At 36.2% G+C, this 23,114-nt stretch overlaps 1 protein-coding gene, 1 long non-coding RNA gene and 1 pseudogene across 2 annotated transcripts in view; 2 read left to right on the forward strand and 1 right to left on the reverse strand.

Moving 5' to 3' along the window:
- On the forward strand, positions 1 to 3,138 carry LOC100366746 (uncharacterized; annotated as a pseudogene).
- A 3,425-nt stretch (positions 3,139 to 6,563) lies between these two features.
- On the reverse strand, positions 6,564 to 7,094 carry LOC144353292 (uncharacterized). The gene is made up of 2 exons (XR_013420776.2): positions 6,741 to 7,094; positions 6,564 to 6,657 (listed from the first exon to the last, which is right to left on the reverse strand). It is a non-coding gene; the product is annotated as an uncharacterized LOC144353292 (long non-coding RNA).
- A 1,496-nt stretch (positions 7,095 to 8,590) lies between these two features.
- LOC100367341 (sodium- and chloride-dependent glycine transporter 1-like) overlaps positions 8,591 to 23,114 on the forward strand; it is a 47,581-nt gene continuing 33,057 nt past the window's right edge. The window contains exons 1-4 of the mRNA XM_002730398.4: positions 8,591 to 8,728; positions 14,118 to 14,280; positions 16,690 to 16,821; positions 17,805 to 18,087. Of these exons, the coding sequence (XP_002730444.2) occupies positions 8,684 to 8,728; positions 14,118 to 14,280; positions 16,690 to 16,821; positions 17,805 to 18,087 (623 nt within the window). The 5' untranslated portion in view covers positions 8,591 to 8,683. The remainder of the gene's footprint in view (positions 8,729 to 14,117; positions 14,281 to 16,689; positions 16,822 to 17,804; positions 18,088 to 23,114) is intronic.

The raw sequence follows: 23,114 nt of genomic DNA on the forward strand, positions 1-23,114 counted from the left end.
AGGTACGGGGTATTACATCCAAGGCGGTTATTGGTAGTTACGTACGGAACATCTGATTCGTCACTGAGACAATTCAACATGGCGGCTTCCATGGACATGGAGTTTGTTATGAAAACAAAGATTGCTTTAGCACATGTAAACGCAAACAGTCATTCATGTTACACATATTTAAGACCAAAGCAAGTTGATTGTTTGAAGGCATCCACTGATAGTGATTGTATAGGCTTGTTGCCTACCGGTTATGGAAAATCACTGATTTTTGAGTGCCTTCCCTACATGTCAGCTTCACACAGTCCCAGGACAGTGATCTTGATCTCGCCATTGAATGCTATTATAGAAGAACAGTCTCGTAGACTCGGCGCAAGGTCAGTGCGGTTAAATCCGGAGTTTGACTGTAGTTTGTCCAGTTTCATTAGTTGTGAGTATTTGTATATACTGTCTCACCCAGAACACATAATGACCAAGAAACTCTTCGCCGTATTTCGTGGCGACATTTGGCAACACAAGGTATCTCATATTGTTGTTGACGAAGCACACTGTGTAGTACAATGGGGAAGTGATTTCCGTCCGGAATATCGAAATCTGAAAGACCTATGACCACCGGTACGAAAAGAACACAGCAAGAAATATCATCACATCTTCTGCTTACCAATCCTGTTATTATCGCTGCCAGCATAGATAGACCAAACATAATGTTCCATGTGACAAAAAGACTTCCAAACAACAGAATTGAAGAGTCTTTTAAGGAGATCTTCAAACCACTTATTGATGAATTGCGCAGTAAACAGGAATGTTTTCCACGAACAATTGTTTACTCATCACTTAAATGGTGTGGATTTGCTCACGAATTGTCCTTAATGCCAACTTTTGACAGTGATATAGATGATATATCTGGTCTGGTGGCTCAATTCCATGCCTCATGCACTAACAAGGTAAATTTAAGTTATTTTGTTAACTATAAATACTAACTTGGATATGACTTCTACTGTTTAACGATTGTTTTCCATATTCTGTATGGTATGGTATGTTATTTTTGTTGTTGTATAGTAAATAACAAATTGGTCCTCTGATGGTTTTACCAATAAAAAAATAAAGTGAATATTTATTTGTTAATTGTTATATATATAAATCATTTGTTCTGGGTTTATAAGCAGCTTTGTCTATAACATTTAGGTAAACAATGTGGCTGTTGCCTCATCAAATGACACACTGAAAGATCAGACACGTGATAAGTGTGTGTTCTTTATCAAATTGGTGAATGCAGTTCACTTTACACTTAAGCCAAATTTGTATAAAAGATATAGCGACTGTGCCCCTTTAACTGTATTTGCTATATTAGATGTTTATCTCCAACACAAGAACAGATAAGCCATCAAAATTTGTTGTATACTGTTCTGTATATTAATAATTTGTGCATTTTTTTTACTATAAATGCACCTCTGTCATTTAACTATCATATGATATTCTGTTACATTACCTTTGCCACAACAATTAACTTGAGCCATTTGGCTATTTCATATCAACTTGCATATTGACAATTTATATATCATACTTTTATCATTAAGCAGATGAAGAAAGAGGTGATCGATGGCATGCAGACCATGAATTGTGGTATCAGATTGTTATTTGCAACTGAGGCATATGGGATGGGTGCAGATCCAAAACAAGTCAGGCGAATTATCCATGCTGGTGTACCAAGAACAATGGAAAGTATGTTAAAATGCATGTAGTTCAGTCTAAATGTAGTAATGCAATGTTACGCACAAAATTCATGAATTTTCAGAGCGCATTGTACATATTTGACATACAATGTGTAAAACCAAGTTCCTTTATTGTGTGCATGATCTTATTATTATACTGCTTGTAAGTGTTGCCAACATTTTGAATGTTTTATTTGTTTTGATTATTTAATGACCACAAGCAATTGGTTGGTTCAAGAGAATCTGAAGTCCCAATAATCCTGTAATCCTGTCATGAGTGTAGTTATTGGATGACGATGATGGCTAGGAAAGTTATTTTATGATGAAATGCCACAGGTTACATCATAGAATGGATATAACAATTGATGTCAGTCACCCAAGAGAACTCATGAAAATACGCATTTGCTCAATATGAGAAGTGCATCTTCAATAGAAGTGTACAATAAACTAAACTTTTCCTGTACTGTATAGAGATATATTACCATGTCATTTACCTATGCATATGCTCTAGTAATACAGCAAATACAGTCCAGTACCATATTGCACTATTTTCGTAACTTGTAGTGAAGCTACTTAAATGTTAAATACAATTCTCATTTGTTCATTAGCATACATTCAGGAAGTTGGCAGATGTGGGAGAGATGGGGAAGAATCTGAGGCTATTTTGTACTACAACGCATCTGACATAGCACACAATGTGAAAGGCATGACTGAGGAAATGAGGAAATACTGTACAACAGATGAATGTCATAGAGTGTCACTAGCCTCACATTTTGGTCAGGAATTTCCCAAGGACTATATCATTAAACATCAGTGCTGTGACAATTGCAAGCTATTGTGTGACTGTACCATCTGTGATTCTCAGTTTCATTATCATCAGGCTGTACATCAGATCCTATTGTTGCGGGCTGTTAGCAGCCAGCTGAAACTGATGGCTGTTAGCAGCCATCAGGAGCAGAATCTGATGTACAGTCAGATGCTGATGAAAGTGATTTTGATGATCACAAAGCACAGGTAATATGTGATGTGTTATTACAGTATTTTGAAGCTGAAAATAACATCTGTAATGCACCTTCTCCTTCAGTTGTCACAGGATGGACACCATCTTTAGCGGAGAAGATATCTTCAAAATATACAAGATACTCCAATCGCAAGTTTTTGATTTCTGATTTTTATTTGGAGGATCAATATGTTGATAATATAATTTCTCTTATTTTGCAAGTGTAGAAAGAGGAGAATCTTTATAGTTATGTACCTCAAATTTTCACTGGAAACTGAGGGGAAATGTTATTTGCTCATGTGTTTGCTTCCAGTTGAAAGCATACAAATTAATATATATGTATATATGGGTGCTTCAAGACATGCATATTCAAAACAATAGTGAGACATTTTGTTAGAGCAGGGTTTCATGCTGTAAAAATAAGGATAAATTCTGAAAGTTGATCACTTTGTTGGATGTGTTGATGGAGTACTGTTACGTATATTCAATAAAGTGACCAAAGACTAATTTATCCTTAATATGGCAACTCACTTATTGTTAGCATGTAGTGATACTCTATATATTGTCAATGTATATACTGATTGGGAGCTCAAACAATGGCATGCAATACATTGATAAAACAATACTGTTTTCAACTGGATGTCCAATACTCTTTGACAATGATTTCTAGTTCATGAAAAAAAATGTGTGTTTGTATGATACATTTTATCACACACATCAATTAAGCGCTGTGCCTTAGTGTTCATAATCCCCCTCAGTTTTCAGTGATACACCTTACTTTGACAATATATTTCACCTAAGTTTTGAATCTGTGTGTCTTGAAGTCCTATATATATATATATATATATCAATTTGTATGCTTGCTCTCAACTGCAATTTAGATTAGGGCTAGACCATTTGATATCCTGGATGCACAGGATTCACAGCAATAAATTCATGGCACATAGACCCCTTTCATAAATCAAGCGCCCTCACTCATTAACCGTTGACCTTAACTCAGAGTGAGGCCAGTAGGTAATGAATGCTTAGCAGTGTGTTTTTACCATAGAGTGTACAGTGCAGACAGTCCTTTTGAAAGCTAATAAACTCCCTTGGTTGTGAAATAATTAGTATTTTTATATTTTGTAGAGTTCAAGGATGAGGTTTCCTGTGTATTTAGAGAGGAACTATGCTAGATTTATGAAAGGGGTCTATTGCTTAGATAATCAGAAGGAAAAACTTATGTCACTATCCTGTGAGAGGAGATATGTTTTTGCTTTGATCTACCAGGATATCCTTTATTTAAAAAAAACTGTTCATGGTATTTCCATTAAAATCCTCGGAGCTTATCAGTTTATCAGTTTTGGGAATTAACCAGCTAATTCTCATATGGTTTTTGTTACTTAGTTTGAATTGTCTGAACGTATTTGTACCAAATTTAAGGATTAGACATATATTTGCATCTTACTTCTAGACACCTTGACCGATTTGGACCAAATTTGGTGTGATGACAAAGAATCCCTCAGTGAATGTTATAATGATGTTACTTTTCTGAGAGGGGCATTTTTGAGGGGGCGGAGGGTGGTTTTTATATATTTGCCTTTTACTCCAAGACTCCTTGACCAATTTTGGTGTTGTGACAAAGAGTCTCCTAGTGAATGTTATAATGGTGTTACTTTTCTGAGAGGGTCAATTTTGAGGGGAGGGGGGGGGGTGTGATTTTTATATATTTGCGTTTTACTCCAAGACTCCTTGACCAATTTTGGTGTTGTGACAAAGAGTCTCCTAGTGAATGTTATAATGGTGTTACTTTTCTGAGAGGGTCAATTTTGAGGGGAGGGGGGGGTGTGTGATTTTTATATATTTGCGTTTTACTCCAAAACCCCTTGACCGATTTGGACCAAATTTGGTGTGATGACAAAGAGTACCCCTGCGGGTGTCCTAATAGCAGTTTTTTTTTGAGGGGGGGTATGAATTCATTTAACTCCAAGGCCATGTGACCGATTTGAACCAAAATTGGTGTGATGAGTAAGGGTCCCAATCGAATGTTTTAAAGTTTTTAAAGGGACTTATATTTGGAGGGGGAGAAGAGGGTGGTGTGATATAGTTTTTTTCAAGACCCCTTGAACTAAATTTGGTGTATTACAGCCCTGTACCAATGCTGCCATAGGTTCGAAACTAGTTGATCGCTGCTTGCAGCTATATTTCAAATGTGTTAAGCTGGTACATTTCACAATACAGCAGAGCTGTATCAACCGATAGACTGCTTGTTTTACAAATGTATATATAATTTGGATATGCCAGCCTGCAGCAATTAATTTCTATACATATGCATATCTAAGTGCTGATACACAGCATACAAGTTGGTAATTCACAAGGACTGTGCTGTGCATGACTTGTTTGTTAATGCAATCAAGTCAACCTCACTCTTGTAACAACTCTTGTGCAATGTGCAATTAGGTTCATGCATGGAACTATAAACCCCAGTTCCATGGTTCATGCAACTCTGCACACATTTCTTGATGTCTGTCCAATACGATTGTTCACAATATGTGGGAGCCCTTTTGAAGCTTTCTTTGGGTCGAAAAATACCAATGACACAATTACTAAATTGATGAGACAGGGATGTTTATTTACAAATATTTTATGTGGTATGTACCAAACTTGCAGTGAAACATGTATATAATAAATGATTATCTTTAACTTAAAAAAAACATTGTGCTGTCTTACTTGCATATGTAATATTCACAGTGGTGGAAAGATGTAACCCTGGAAATTGTCACACTATGAAGCCCACATTTGTAAAATTGCTGATGCATTTAAATCAGTGTCACAGCATTAGTGTCATTTGGGCCAATAACATTTTGATTTTTACATGGCACTCTATGGCTGTGATGCGCATAAATGTTGCAGTTTCTAATTTATAAATCCAGTGAACATGACCACTCACTCATACTTAGATGTACTGTATTTGTTACATTAGAAGCGCATGCTCTTAACTACATGTCAAGGTCTGTCTGGCAAAAATAATTGATACTCTAACACTACAGTATACAAACAATTCAAATTTTGGTTTAGGTGCGCTTCTAATGTAGCAAATACACATATGGTACACAAATTACTTGTAAATTTATTTTCTGAGGTCGAGTATATCATAGAGGAAATTTAGTGCCATTATAAACATTACACTAAATATGTGATATCAGATAAACATAGGGGTTAAAGACTATTTATGGTGGCATAACATAGCATAGGACCACTAAAACCCTGGAATCTGACTCGCTTGAAGACCTGGAACCCATATTTGTGATGGGGTTTTGCCACACAAAATGTGCTGACCATTATATATAAAATCAAATTCTTTTGAAAAGAGAAATATGAATTGTTTGGATGAACAAATATTCACCAAAATAAGTTATTATAATTAAGTGTCCCCTGGGAATTACATTGTCCCGTAAAAACTCAATCAATTCGGCCATGTAAAAATAAATATTTTTGGGGGTGGGCCAATTGATTGAATAAATATAGAAAATATGTTTCCGAAGTGGTCGATTTGTTTGAATAATTTTTCAACGTTTTAAAACTGGGTTCGAAGTGTGTATCACCGGTAACTGAATAAATATATCGTTTTCCCGAGATTAGAGTAAAGGTTTCGTACTAGTCTGAGACTTGACCCAATTTTAAAACAAACTACGAGCGCGTTCAAGAAATCTGACGCAACCAGGCCACCTGCTGTTTTGTTGCCGTGAAGACGACAGTTTATGTCACGCTCCCCGTAAATGTAAACAAACATGGAGTTGGACATTCTTCTGCACATCTTATTTCAACACTGTCAGTGAATTCGGTGATCTTACAACTTGACAAATTGGAGTGTTTCTTAAAGCTTTTTCCTTCAGCAACCAATGGAGATCTCGCACATCGCTTCACATTCGAATTTAGTCTGCTCGAAGTTTGGCATTTCTCTCGAAATTCATTCACCTGACCCATGGAACTATAAACCCCGGGTTTATAGTTCCATGCCTGACCACAGTCCCTCTATCACGTGATAGAGGGACTGTGACCTGACGATCTAGTGTCAACAAATGGCGTTCACAATTCCTACAAATCAAACCCTCAATCGCCTCTACTTCGCCATATTTCGACAACAACAACTTCAAGTTATGTTTCCCGGTACCTTCGTGGATTTTTTTTGTTCGTGTCCCCACTGTACTACAAACAAAACACGCTTGAGATGAATTACTTATCTTGACCGGCGTACATGTCACAGTGGAGGCAGCCATTTTGTTTGTTGCGAAGTAACCATGTGACCATCATGTGACTGTCATCCATTTTGGCCAGAAATCTGACCAAGATGTCGGCCCGTACCTGACCTTGTTTTTCTTTGAGCCCTCAGCGGTGAAAACTTGGGCAGGGAACCAGACTAGGCAGGGAACCAAACTATTTTGACCCCGGATTCTGACCTTGCATTCTGGTTACATTTACTGCCCTTTCATACCAGTTCAATTTCCTTTCATTATTACATCCACATTTCATGATATTTAATATTTAAAACCAACCTTTATTTCACAGTCACTTTAGTTTTCACTTTTCAAAAATTATTTTACTGATCAAAAGACTGTTCACTCCCATCATGCAATCTCCCATAGTACTTCCGAATACACAGTGGCGATTGCCAACATAACTACAAATAACCTCGCTCTCACGAGCTGAGGAATAATTGCGGTAGTAACAGTTAGGGCTTCTTCTATGACAACCAGGTTGTCCCTCGCAACTGATGCAATTTGACGCTGATTGGCTGGATTCTGATTGTCAATAGAAAGCTACTCGATCTTTGAAAATATAGTATGTTTAAATTAATATATACTCGTTCGGCAGTAATAAGACGGAAATAATATTGTAATTTGTGCAGTCCATGCTAACCTCCTTGAAATTTAGATGATTTCTTAACAATCTGAATCACTTAATTAATCATACACTGGCTAAATAACCCACTACACAGATCATCAATGACCAAACTAAGATTAAGCGCACATGTTTTACAAATTGAAATGGGCAGATACCATAAAATTAATATTACCGAAAGAAGCTGTCCTGTATGCAATACAAATGATATTGAAGATGAAGAGCACTTTCTGTTAAAATGTCAGTTATACAAACGTGAAAGACAGATCCTTCTCAACACAATTATACAGTGTTCTGAGGGCAACACTGATACAAGCTTTATCAACATACTAGGCACAAAGAATACTGCCATGCTAAAATGTCTAGCGAAATACATATTCGAATGTTTCAACATAAGAGAAAGCAAATTAAAAAAACCAAAAACAAACAGCTGCCTCACAGATATCTAAAAAAGTAATCTTAACATTTACTTTATTAATTTGCATTTCTAACCCACTTTCGGGCAAATTTGTTGTTTTAGTTTTGTTTAGTTTATTTTTTTTATACTAGTGTATCTTCTTTTTTTATTCTGAATGTTTCTGACATGGAAATTCAATGACAACCAATTACTTGACAGGTCAACACCACAGCTAGTGAATGTCTGGTAATGTGTTACTAATCGTAATTCCCCGCTAAAAACTCTGAAATGTACCTGGTTCGAAAGTTTCAGTGTTACAGCCTCGGGTCGCAATATAGGCGTGGACGCTTGTTTGTAAAGAACGACATAGTATAATATAGTATTTTTGAACGAATGAAGCTGACAAGGAAACTGCATTACGTGTATATACACTGGTCATCTTTCACATTGCAATCACACGTGGCATTTTCGAATGTTTCGACCGTGTTGTACCACAGTCCCTCAGGGAGGCTTTGCTTACATAGGTTCTCAACGCTGTAAAATGAACTCTCCCAGCGGTATTCAATTGTGAAAAAAATAAACACCTCTTCCAAAGCACACTTTCCATTGTCCAAAAGACACACCAAGGCCTTCGTTTCGACGCGCACACGAGAAGTGACGTGACACTACTTGTTTAGTTGGGAATTATAATACTAACGTGCAACTATGGGGTTGGAACCACAGACCGAAAAAGATGCGCCTGAGAAGCAGGTGAGTGCTAACACTTTTCTACGGGATCGTTTAGGGTCTGCCTTTAGCCAAAGTTCCTTGTGGGACTGTGCTTTAGCGTTACTTGCTCAGCGATTGTTGTTTTACCGCTTATACGGACACCATAACGCAAACAAGGACAACTTGTTCTCATCGCGTCATGCCGGTTACTTTCCAGCAATATGTGTGCGGGAATTACCGTACACTACGGTTGATAACAGTTCTCAACGATTCAGTTGAGGAGGGGGATTGACATCTGCGCGCGTGTGTGTGTGTATTTTTTTTGGGTGGGGGCTGTTTAAATCACATAGTACGTAGACATTTTTTAAAAGGTCAATAGGTCAACACTAAAATAACGTAACGTAGTCGATTCAGTTGGCGCACTCACTAACGAAAGGATCGTAAAAGAAAGAAAAACAAAGCAGTAAAAAAGAACAAAAAACAAAACAAATGGTTATTAAGAACTTAAAAACACTAAAATGGCTGGGAGTGCCGGCGACAAGGTGCTAAATTCAGTCAGAATGATCATTTCAATTTTGGAAACATTCAAGAAAGGGGCGTTATCTGAAAAGGAGGTCAGGTTAACCCTTGTGGATACCCCGGTAATTTTTAGCAGGTGTGGCGTGATTTGAAAAGAAAGATGTTGATTGTACCTACACTTGATATATTTCACAAGTACTACTGACCAATGATTTGTCCCGTAACTCACCCGCAAGTATTACTGACCAATGATTTGTCCCGTAACTCACCCGCAAAATTAGACTCAAGTCTGCAAACAAGGATCTATTTATTACAGTCTTTTTAACCCCTTTAGAATTTATTATGTAGCAGGTTTTATTATACGTTAAGCACAGTCCCTCAACGCCTTGTTGAGGGACTGTGTTTAGGTCAACGTCCTAATGTACAATGGAGGTAGAAAAGTCTCTTTTTTACCTCCATTGTAACACCGAGAGAACCCAATACAACAACGGCATGGCTGTACAAATAACATAAGTGACCTGTAACTCAAAATAACTCCGACGTTATATATCGGCTCCGTGTACTCTGGAATAATGAATACGGGGCCGAGGTTGATAGGTATTTCTTTGCGTTAAAAGTGAATGTGTGTAGATAATAATATAAACAACGACTGAATGGAATGAAATATGCCGAACAGTACATGTATTTACATTATACATACATTCCGTTTTCGACATTTTGAAATTTGAAAACACCTTTAACAATTTAGAAACATATCAAGAATATTTCATAACAAATGTAATCATATGCACACCAATAATAATTTTCATAATTACCAATGACACGAAAATATTAAATATGTGTAGCGTATGTGTGAACAATAACTTTAAATATGTTACATGGTAAAATACTAGTACTTTTCTTCCATAAAAACGAAGGAATTCCATAGTGTCAAAAAAGGAAAGCCTTAATAGTAGTGTCCGACCTTCCTCCGTAGCCAGTCTTTATTTTACAACAATCCCTCTATCAAAGAGGTACTTTTATTACATCCTAGCTCAGTGGTCTGTGTCGTAACTTGTTATACAAAATGTATAACGATGCATTGTCTGCTACAGGGCATGCTCGTAAGCCCATGTCTTGTATTTATCTTGGTTGTATGAAGACAGCGGGGTACCAACGGGCTAAATTGTGTGTCGGGGAGGTGGGTACTTACGTCGATCATGGAAGTATGCTTTGATTTAGGGTGGGAGTGTTTCGCAGCCAATTTTAAAACTTGGCCTAAAAGGTAGACGTTGAGGGCGCTCCCAAGTGACGTTTATCGTCAAATGGAAGTACCCGCCCGGGTGGTTTATATTTTCGAATATGTTCGTTTAATTGTCGTCAAGACGTCAAAATGATAGTGCATTTGTTACATTATCGACGAAACCCATCAATATCAGACTTGTTTCAGTTAGTTCTATCATAGACCTTGTTTTCTAAGGTCTATGGTTCTATCGTTCTATTATGATAATAAGGATATTGGCTTACACAAGTTTGTGGTCGCCAGCCCATAATAATAACTTTATTGATATTATTCATTTTTAATAGAACATAGTCAAATACTATTCTAAGAAACAAAACAAAAATAACAATAGATGAAAATAACTATACTGTTGACACTGGTTTAGAAAATTTCACTTTCGTTAATATAATACTAGTATACGAGAATATATGAAGGTTGTATTTTAGTGGACGGCAACCATTTTACTATAGGTTCCTAAGATGGAGATAATATGACATATCTCAAATTTAATTTTCAGTCGTGAGGCGCATTTGTCGAGTTGTGAGTTCGAATATAATTGATCATGTTCATATGTTCGTATATTTGCCTGTAATTTCAATTGTTGACTAATGACATAGGGTGAATAAATAAATATCGCCACGGGACTTTATGCACATAGATTCGAAATTATTTAGTTTATGCTATGAAAGTCCTGTTATGATAGCGACTTTACGTTCGCACATTCGGTTCACAAGCCGTTAGACTATTATTTAGCATTCCTTAGCCCGTGCTAAGCGTTCACGCACGTTTTCTTAGCACGGACTAAGGAATTTGACATCTTAGCCCGTGCTATGGAGCTGTGCGTGAACGCAATTATAGATTTCAGGAATTTGATAAATATATTGTTTATTTATTGTATTTAGTATTGGCGACTTCACAAGGCTTTAATCGTGAGACACATCCCTGGCAATCACGTGATCGTGCCAACGACTGCAGCGATTGGCTGGTCGCTTGGTTACTCTGCCACGCCTTAGAGATTTCACACTGAATATAGAGTTTGTAAACTTTTGCAGAGAGGAATAGAGAACGAGAGAACGGTGCAGCGAGGGGTTACCTCGGCTGGTTGATTGGGAGCATAAAGCTGGACTATCTGTAATCATATAGTACCTTCCATGCTGTAATGAATGTGTATCCTTTTGGGTCGAATCTGGTACCTCTACGCGCCTTCTGCTAACAGAACAAAGAGTTTATTACACTTATACATTATTCCACAGAGAGAGGTAGTTAAAAAAAACTAAAAATACAAATACACGCTAGGACTGGTCCCTGTAAATAATGAATTGTTTCGGTGTTAATTGTTGAAAATGTAGATACCCAACGCATGTATTATATGTCCATCATGGTAAATTAAATTTGGATAAGTAGATTATATTTATATTTAAAATGTGTATTCATTCTTTACCAATTTCCAGTTTCACTATTAGCATGGCCGGGCATCCATGCTGTCGGCCATACTTGTTCACTATTAGCATGGCCGGGCATCCATGCTGTTGGCCATACTTGTTCACTTGGATGGTTGATGGATATACGCATGTGTATGAAGTTCGTGGAAAAGGTATAATATAAAAGTGCGCAAGTCCTCGAAAACTCCCAAATTGATTTTTTGTATAAGACTCGTAGCTACTCATAGGTCAAGATAACAAGAAAGTTTTTTGGCAGTGGAATACCTTTTTTGTTTTAGAACCAAACACATAAAATACACGGAGACGTTCGAATACAACGGGACGACAGCATATCTTTCTGAGGTTTCTCTAAAAAAAAGGCGTTTTGATTTTTCCAAAAATTTTATCAAGGAAAAATTGCTATTTAAAGATCAGTGAAAATTTAATTTTTTTGTTTATAATTTCGCAGAACACTCATAAGCCCTTTCTTTACCAGCCATGTGCCACACCCCTCTCGCCGGTCTTCCACTATGTTTGTGTTGGCGGTACTGTGTTTTTTTTTTATAAGGGGCTTACACTATATCATGATTGAACGGGTCAATGATTTTGAATGAAAAGAACGAACTCCGGCTTAGCGGGAACACTCTCGCGTTGGCACCCTTAAATAATTTAATTTTCCCAGTGATATGTGATTATAATGTTAGTGTTCACCAAAGCCAGGCCCTTCTTTCAGAATACGGTCGAGTGTCATTAGCGGTCGGCTTTAGGTAGATGCCTACTCATAAATGAAAATACCCAGAATTTATTCATTTTCCAATAAATTGTACTTCCAGGCAATATAAAGATATTGACGGACAAAACACAGTTTGGGGTCACCAGCTTAATTTGCGAAAATATTATGTTTGTATTATGGATAGTGACCTTTTTGACAGAATTATAACGCGTTTACTATATGTTACTATGGAGGAGATATCACGATATATCGCAAATTGTAGACTGGTGACATAGGCTGAAAAAATCATACATTATGAATAATGGGACACCTATTGTCCTAAATAGAGTTTTAAAAAATGTCAAAAAATGCAATTGTGCTCTATGTAATTGTTTAAAGAATATCGATAAAAATATTAGGACAATTTCAAGTTTCTCAAAATACGTCACTGTAACACGCAAGAGAATCCAATGTGTATGACTGTGACAGTTTCGTATTGTGTTCTTGATTTGTGGGAAGCTGTACGCCATGGATGGAATGGCAAGGGATGAACCATTATTTAACTCGGTCTTGTAATTGGCACACCTGTATGTTAGTTTATATATTATATTATATATAAATTGAACCGTTACATGAAATCGCTTTCATTGGCTATCCGAGCGATTTGGCAACGCCTGCTACCCATAAGTCTTTGATGGGCTACTTCAGTCATTGGCCGATTTACTGCAATGTAGCCTCCTTGTGATGATTTCGCGGTCATATCGTTTCGAGAGTTATCAATGTGTACTTCCATTGGCGAGCCCCTAATTTAAAAGAGTAATAAATGAATAAATCAATACAAAAATGACGGTAGATCCTTTTTGAAAGCAAGCAAAACTCGAAAGCCAATATAGGTAATGTTTGCAATCACGTGGCACACCATGTCGTACCCTGCGAAGGACAAGTCTGTAAACTGAAACTGCCTAGAATTTTAGGAATGTGAACTTGGTAGATAACTTCGTACATGGCATGCAAGAACACGGCACTTGGCCCTGTAATATGGATGTAGCCGAGAAAGAATGTTGCGCGGTTTATTCGACTACTGTAATTCGTGTTATTCCCATATGCTAAAGGACGTTGATCGTCGCGCAGCGCGTTTACGAATTAAAACAATATATTTTACAAGCGTTGTGTACGAATCTCATATCGAACAGCCTGAGGGCGTGGCGCGCCGACCACCGCCCTTTAGCTAAACTTAAACTTAACCACACACGTTTTTACATCGTTATTTAATAGTACAGTGAACAGCTTTGGCATTTAAACAAATGTGCTGATCGTGATTATATAAATAGACTAACCTATTTGTGAAACATTGCTCCGTGATGTTGATGAATGAATATGTATTTTTAATTCAGCTCGTCGGTTCGTTGTGCGCATGTGTACAAAGCTGTGCACGTGTGATGCCAGAGTAGTGAAAGTATCGTAATATATTAATACTGCTCTCTCGTCTTCTTTTAATCGCGGTGTATCGGCTGACAGGAAACGATGGCGAAGCAAGAGGGCATGTCCACTGAAGGAGCGGAGAACAAGGAACGTGGAAACTGGACTGGCAAATTAGACTTCATGTTGTCGCTTATTGGCTATGCCGTGGGCCTGGGGAACTTGTGGCGTTTTCCCTCTCTGTGTTATCGGAATGGGGGCGGTCAGTATATTTTATTATGAATCTTTGAATATTATGTTTTAACAATGATTTTTATGTTTTTTAAATGTATAAATAGTACTGCATATTATATCACTACAATGCATCACACGGTCATTGTCGTACAGGTTCATAGTGACCGTTACACGAACGTGATCATTTCGCGGTTCATTGCTACCATTGCACTGACGTCATGAGTTCAAATTTAACGTGGATGACCGTCTTCAATGTACGTAGGGTGTCAATTCACAGGTATCGCCACTTTTTCCCTGCTTGACTCTCGCATCTGGCTTGCAAACCCAATGTGCGGGAGTGTAGTGTGTTTTAGTTAATCACCCAGTGAAATGAGTATTTGGAAATTCATCTTACCGGCAGTTGTCTAGGAAGATACTGCACATCTACGGTAGTGGTAGGTATGTTCTAATAATACGACAATACGAGTGAGATTTCTCATGATGACTTGAGGCAGAAGTGGGTTTTGTAGACACCATACTGTGTGCTTGTTTATCGGCTTGCTGGATTTGCGTGGTATCTATAATTTTTAATTTTGAAATAAATATGATCAAATTGCTGGGTACTTTAGTTGGTTCACAGTAATACTAGTGAGTTACTGTACTTCCCCGAGCATAAGCCTCTCCCCAAGTATAAGCCCACCCCTCTGTTTTTAGACATTTAACAAGTTGAGGCCATCCAGAGTATAGGCCCAGGGTGTTTTTACATTTATTAAAATATGCATGCAAAAAGTACAGTAGTGGTTCCTGCTTTTAGGAGAAAACTCGCGATAATTTCAGAGTGCATGGTGGGCGAACGTACAGAACATGGTTTGCACCTTTTCTATTCTGTTATTTACTCAGGATGAAACCCGATGTTGCAATACTGAAGTAATCCATATTTCTTTTGAGTACCGGTAGTAGTTTTCAAAACTCGTGCTCGTCAATTCGTGAGACCTGGTCATTGAATATCGTTTTACTTTTCTGAATAATCATGTCCATTGAGACGATCGTAAATGGGATGTGAACGAGCAAACTATTCTTCGACATGACATGTTTGCGACTGTGAAAGGTTTAAATACTTCTTCCACCCTCAGTTTACCTTTCGAAAATTGCGAATCAACATCTTTTAGGAGAAAAAACTTATTGTCGAAATCAGTGTTAACAGATTGCATTTTAACATCGTGGTAATTCACTTTCGCATTGCGTTAAAAAAATTACTTCGTCAATAGTCGGGAAAACTGTCTGTATGACAACAAATTTTGATTGGTTAACGAAAGATAAAGATGCCCAATAAAATAAGGTGTAGGTATACAAAGTAAAATCTAATAACTTCCACTTATGCTTGAGACTGTATGTGGTTATTGGAACGAGATGCTGTCTTCTTCCACTGTAAACTGGTTGTAAACACAATTTTTATTTTAGCAATCTCCATGTTGTGGTAACTGCAATTTCACATCAACTAATTTTATTGCAAAACATGTCAAAACATGTCTTGCTTAAAAATAATTTAAAAATATCATGCTATGTACATATTTAATTTGTGCAGGGTAATTTGCATAAATATGTCTTGTATTAGTAACTAAGGCAAATACCACAAACAATATGTTAAAATTATTGATACTCGCTCAAAAAAAAGTTTTTATGAGACTGCAAAACTAGATGTTAGTCGGCTTGGAAGTTAAGTTATACCAGGAATTTACTGTAGGTCTTCAAAAAAGTTATATGCATTGTATCTGTTGGGGACTCCTAAAAACACAAACTCAAATTTTGGGGTACCTGATTTTCTGTTTTTCCACACATAATTTGTTTGGGAATTTTATTTTACCATATCGTCGATTACAAAACTAAGATATTTGCTATATACCTATGTACGATTTTCTGTTGCTTCAATGACATACCAGGGGATAAGCATAATAGTCAAGTCATATCTCGATCTGTACATATAGTGTACAAATGTCAGTCAAACTTTTTTGAACCAGTAGCAAATTATGCCATGGAACACTTTGAGACCATTGTTATTAAAAGAGTTAATCCATGCACACAAAAAAACACAACAATAACATAATTAACATTTATCACATTCTGTTTAAGTATGCAAGGATACTAGAAAAATTAACTGGGGATGAATCCAACTATTTCCTTTTCAGAGATCCATTTGCATATTTCAAATTTTTAGAAAAGTACAATTCGTGGGAAGTTGAAAACTATTTATTTTTTGGCAGCACATGCTTAAACATGTAATTGTAACTGGTCACATAGTCTCTCCTTCTATGTCTCTATGTCTCTGTGGCTCAAATGGCGGGCCGAGCTTATCCGACTTGTAACAACCCCCCTCCAAATGCTGTGAAAACTTCCATACTTTTTTGTGCTTAATTGTAATGAATGAATGAATGAATGAATGTATTTTTTTTTTTGACAGGTGCTTTCCTCATCCCATATCTGATTGCCATGTTGTTATGTGGTATGACATTGTTTTTCATGGAGGTAGCATGGGGTCAGTTCTGCAGCGAGGGGCCGATAACAGCATGGAAACTGTGCCCTTTGTTTCGAGGTGAGTATGGAATGAAATATCATAATGTGGTTAAGTATATATTTAAGATAAGCCTGTTCCACTATGCGTTAACTATTAAAATTCAACTGCTGTGGTTGGGTTCAGCATTCAGACGTCATCAAATGTGCTGGTATAATTTGGTATTGTATTCTTGTTTTTTTTTTTCACAGCCTTATGATGCACATGAATCAATGTTTTATTTGAATAGATGAAAAAAACTATACAAACAAGAATAATAATTACATATAAAACAACCTAAACTGGTTGGTGACCATAAATCACGCAATACATGTACCCTTAGATCAAAAATGGCCGCCATTCGGCCATCTTAAATCAGACGTGAAACAAATTGATGTGCATCTGTATAATATCATGTATGATGTATGTGTGAAGTTTGATTGTGATTGGTCCAGGCATTTCTAAGATACAGGACGCAAGCACAGAAGCATGGAGGTCAAAACATAAGTCCCTGAGACGTTATTGATTTACCAGAAAATAAGGGGAGACGAGGGCCGGGCTCAGATTCTTGTGACCCTGTTTTCGCTAAACAAGGTTAAGTTACGTTCTTGAAAAATAGTTTGTATGGTGCATTATTATATTTGCTTTATTAGTAGCGCAATGCGGTGTGTCTATATGGCGAGATTTTAATGCAGCATACAATAAATGCAATTTAGTGACTCGTGTTTGTGTGGCTGTTTTGTGTTTTTGAGGGAAAATCATGGTTAATTGTTGGAAATTTTCAAATCCTTTTTGGCAGAGACCAATTTTGAATGCATATCAAGTGCCATAAAAATACAAGTGTGCGAAGAGTTTTATTGTTAACAAAATAAAATAGGGGTGACAATTTTTTGACAATTAGTTGTTTCAAAAATGTTTTTTCCCCACAAGTGTGAAAAACCTGAAAAACATTTTTGATGTTTTTTTTTTAAACAAAAATGTTGTTATATTGGGAGAACTGATAATCTATTTGTATTGATTACTAGGTGCTGGCTATGCAATGGTTATAATTTCTTTTATCACCACAATCTACTACAACGTTATCATCAGCTACACAGCGTTTTACCTGTTCTCATCATTTACGTCCACTGTACCATGGGCAGGATGCGATAACTGGTGGAATAGCGCTGCTTGCTCTATTGCTAAATCCGTTAACGATACCTTTGCGGCCAACATTACGACCAACAGTACGCTATATTTGACTAATTCAAGTGCTCTTCTAAACTCAACGTTGCCTGCACGTATCAGCCCTGCCCAGGAATACTGGAAGTAAGTTTCTTTTCATCGATTGAATTGCATTGTGGGTGCCATTATAAACTTTGACAGAAATGAAATCAATTTCAAACAATTTAGAGTGAAAAAATAAGCATCATTTGTGAGGTGAAGGATTCAGATGCTGGGATGATTTTTATCATACGAGTGATTGTCCGTCGTTGTCCGTGTCAATGTTTTACTTTTTTGACTTCTTCTTGAAAACTATAAGCCTGAATGCTTTTGATACTTGGTGTATATGTACCGTGGGTAGACCTCTCTCAGATTTGTTCATTTTGTAATGATATCTTTAATTATCTACAGTAATTTTGGTGAATATTTTTGTCATTTTTGGTAAAAAGTGATATTTTCTTCTTGTTAAAAACCACAATCATTTATGGTGAAAAATGATATTTTTGAATTTTTGTTGAAAACAGCAAGTCCCATTGCATTGATACTAATGATATTGTTCATTTTCTAATGATATCTTCTGTTCTATAATTGAAATGTGCATTGCTAACAGCGGAGCTATCTTAGCCGAGAGGCTGCTTGTCTAATGATATCTTCTGTTCTATAATTGAAATGTGCATTGCAAACAGCGGAGCTATCTCAGCCGATAGGCTGCTTGTTGTTGTTGTGATTGTATATATAGATTCCCTATTTTCCTTTTATGAGATATCTACTGTTTTTCTACATTCATAAAATATTACATGTAACGTGTGTACGGAGATTACGCAGTATTTATAGATATTGCTGTATTTTGTGATGGTACACTGCTCAGCTTTGCGGCTACGTTTAGCGATATTTTGTAGTACTTAATCAATATGGGAAATTAATGAAAGGTCAAAACTTTGTTTTGGCACGTTTTAGTCTTCTTCTGAGCCAATTTGACACTGAGTGACTTGACTATTCTCAATAATCACAGTTCATCTATCATAGCGCGATAGTGCTACAATAAAGCCATGTTAAATATTAATTTTGTTGGTCATGTACTTTATTTTCGCTTGGAATTAATTTTCGCTGTTTCCACTGAAGAAATGATTCAGTGAAAATAAAATCTAACGAATATACCTTTTTAACTATATATTACATTATACTTGTCAAAAATCAGTAAAAATAAATTTCATACAAAACACCCAAAATGTTTTTTCAGCGAAAATTAATTCCAGCAAAAATAAAATATTCTACAGTTTATAACATTAAAGGGTTATGAGCCAGTGATTATTTTTAGCTCTGCTGTCGACTTTGTCGAGCGGAGCTTATCATATGAGTGATTGTTCGTCGGCGTCTGTTGTCGTCCGTGTCAATGTTTTACCTTTTAGACTTCTTCTTGAAAACTACAAGCCTGAATGCTTTGATACTTGGTGTGTATGTACCTGGGGTAGACCTCTCTGAGATTTGTTCATTTCATGATGATATCTTCAATTCTCTAATTTTGGTGAATATTTTTGTAATTTTTGGTAAAAAGTGATATTTTCGACTTCTTGTTAAAAACCAAAAGTCCAATTGCTTTGAAATTACATATATAGATACTACATCTGGACCTTTCTGAGATTTGTTCATTTTGTGATGATATCTTAAATTCTCTAATTTTGGTGAATATTTTTGTAATTTTTGGTAAAAAGTGATATTTTCGACTTCTTGTTAAAAACCAAAAGTCCAATTGCTTTGAAATTACATATATAGATACTACATGTGGACCTTTCTGAGATTTGTTCATTTTGTGATGATATCTTAAATTCTCTAATTTTGGTGAATATTTTTGTAATTTTTGGTAAAAAGTGATATTTTCGACTTCTTGTTAAAAACCAAAAGTCCAATTGCTTTGAAATTACATATATAGATACTACATCTGGACCTTTCTGAGATTTGTTCATTTTGTGATGATATCTTAAATTCTCTAATTTTGGTGAATATTTTTGTAATTTTTGGTAAAAAGTGATATTTTCGACTTCTTGTTAAAAACCAAAAGTCCAATTGCTTTGAAATTACATATATAGATACTACATGTGGACCTTTCTGAGATTTGTTCATTTTGTGATGATATCTTAAATTCTCTAATTTTGGTGAATATTTTTGTCATTTTTGGTAAAAAGTGATATTTTCGACTTCTTGTTAAAAACCAAAAGTCCAATTGCTTTGATATTACATATATAGGTACTACATGTGGACCTTTCTCAGATTTGTTCATTTTGTGATGATATTCTCAATTCTCTAATTTTGGTGAATATTTTTGTCATTTTTGGTAAAAAGTGATATTTTCGACTTCTTGTTAAAAACCAAAAGTCCAATTGCTTTGATATTACATATATAGGTACTACATGTGGACCTTTCTCAGATTTGTTCATTTTGTGATGATATCCTCAATTCTCTAATTTTGGTGAATATTTTTGTCATTTTTGGTAAAAAGTGATATTTTTGAATACTTGTTGAAAACAGCAAGTCCGATTGCTATATACATACTATACTTATTGTTCATTTTCTAATGATATCTTCTGTTCTTTAATTGAAATATGCATTGCTAACAGCGGAGCTATCTCAGCCGACTGGCTGCTTGTTTTTTTTGTGGTGGTGGTGATGACTAGCAACAATGAATTAATTTTTTTGCCTTTGGGTGTGATCAATTGGTGCCATGCAGTCACTCAAAGTATGAACCAGTGCAATGTGCCATACCAAAATGTTCTTGAACAAATAAATATACATACTGTGGAATACTTTATTTTCGCTGGAATTAATTTTCGCTGAAAAGGCTTTTCGGGCGTTTTCACTGATTTTCGATGAGTTGAATGTGAAATGTAAGAAACAAAGTATATTCGCTGGATTTTATTTTCACGGAATCATCCCTTCAGCGAAAATAGCGAAAATAAATTCCAAGCGATAGTATTCTACAGTAGTACATGTAGTCATAGGATTTACAAATAAACAACATACAACTTGAACGTTAACGTATCGTATTTTAATGTTGTTTCTTTCCATTTATTAGCTTTTTGTAGATACTTTCAGCAGGCGTTGCTAATTTTAGTTTCAAAGCATTTCATTTTTTTTTTGCTACATTGCATTTGCATGTTTTAGTGGCATTAGCCAATGGGTATTTATTAAATGGAACAGAAAGTATAAATAGTTTCTAAAGATGCAGTTTATTGTCTTCAATTAAAGGGAAAATATTACTCAGAAAATGGAATTCAACAGTTTAGTGAGACCACTATTTAAAAGCCCGTAAATGAGGTTTAGTGGGAATGTGAATACATGCATTAGAATCTATAAATAGACTTAAGAGTTTAGCGCATATTAAAATTCTTTTTACTTTAGACCACTCTAGAGGGGGTCCATATAATTTCTCAGTATGTGCTACGTTCACGTTAAGGGATCTTGGCATGTGCTGAAATTTGTAACCCTTTGCGGTTTGCAGAGGAATTACAGCAGTTGCATTACTTGGGACGAGCTTGGGACTGTCTCGGCTCGTACTGAAATCACGCCCTCATTCTTCTATCTATTATTTGACCCAAACATGGAAAAAAGATATGAATATGATAATAATAATCATTGCTATATTGAAATTGTATACATTTGCTGTTATGGTAGTTATTACGAGTCATCATGCACATGAACGGCAAAGAAAATTTGAAAAACAATTACTTTTTCGCGTTGATGTAGCATTTGCAGCAACACTTAAATATGCATTGCAACGTTCTGCATTTATCTGACCATATACAGCTGCACTTCCCTCCATCGTCATGTCATACTAGTATGAATTCGTACAAGTGTACGAGTTATCTTAAATTCACCACAGAGGATGTGATTTCGGCTTGTGCCGAGTGTTCAAGCAGCAAATCTTGGCATGTACTGAGTTCACACGCGCGTTTTCGTACATGTGACTCGTTCCTGAGTCTCGTCATGTAACGTGAACGCCACTATAATCTGTTAAATTTCCCGGAATTCCACTGAATATTGGGGTACTATTGTTCTAGTTGTTTAAACAACTAATCTACATATTACATAACAAAACAACCACACATGAATCTCTGTTCACCATAGCCAAGGCTACGTTCAATTTTCTTATCCTTAACATTTAAGGTAGCGGGACTATTATTTACATACTTGGGTTCATCTTCTAATTGTGACTAAATGACTACAAATAGACCCAGGAAAGTATATATTTTTAGAATCGCCAGACTTCAAGCTTTTCACAAGTGTATTTTGCATGCCCGTATCTGCATTCTACGACGCGTTACTCAATCAAAGGTGAAAAATGACTTTTTCTGTAAAAAAAATAATTACGCATTTATGCTGGCGATAAGAAGTATTTTTTTCACTTTTCCTAGTTGTTCAATAGTCTGGTAAATTGAATGTGTCTGGTCAGTTGTATTCAAGCAACGCGTTTTAAAAAATAGTGTGCTGAATTTCAATTACTGTTTTAGTCGCATTGCCCCCAACTCAAACCACAACTCGTTGGTAAATAATCGATGAAATAGTTTGTCTGGACACATTCAAGTTCCTCTCACTGTCACCTTAAAGCTGTGAAAATTTGGTGTTAATCCGACGACAATAAGTATACGTTATTTTTTGTTAAAGACCTTGTATTTTGAAAAACATAAACTCCTAGAAAACGTCCATGAAGTAACAGCAAAGATTTTCAAGCTTGTTTATCGGCACAATCAATTTGTTTTCCCATCAAGGTCTGTTTTAACATGTGTAGGGACACCCAAATGTGTAAGGCTATTGGAAACCAAAAAAATAAAGGAATGGGATAGTTATAATTGGATAAATTCGGCATATGAAAACACCAAAATAAATGATTTTTTTTCAGTGGCTGTGTGACCTTGTGTCTGACACATTCATATGCAAATGACTAATCTGTGAAACAAACAGGGGCGGAGACAAACCACTCAAATGTTTGGAAACACTCATTGTGTGTCAGATAGCTACTGATAACACATCCTAACATTGCTTTGTCTTGAGTTTATCTTTGAAACTTATAGGCACACAGATTAAACCTGTGTTGTTGATTCTGGAAAACACTACTGAGGCTGCCTTGCTTCCCTTCA

The sequence above is a fragment of the Saccoglossus kowalevskii genome, chromosome 3, assembly GCF_978046115.1.
Source record: "Saccoglossus kowalevskii chromosome 3, keSacKowa6.1, whole genome shotgun sequence".
NCBI lineage: Eukaryota > Metazoa > Hemichordata > Enteropneusta > Harrimaniidae > Saccoglossus > Saccoglossus kowalevskii.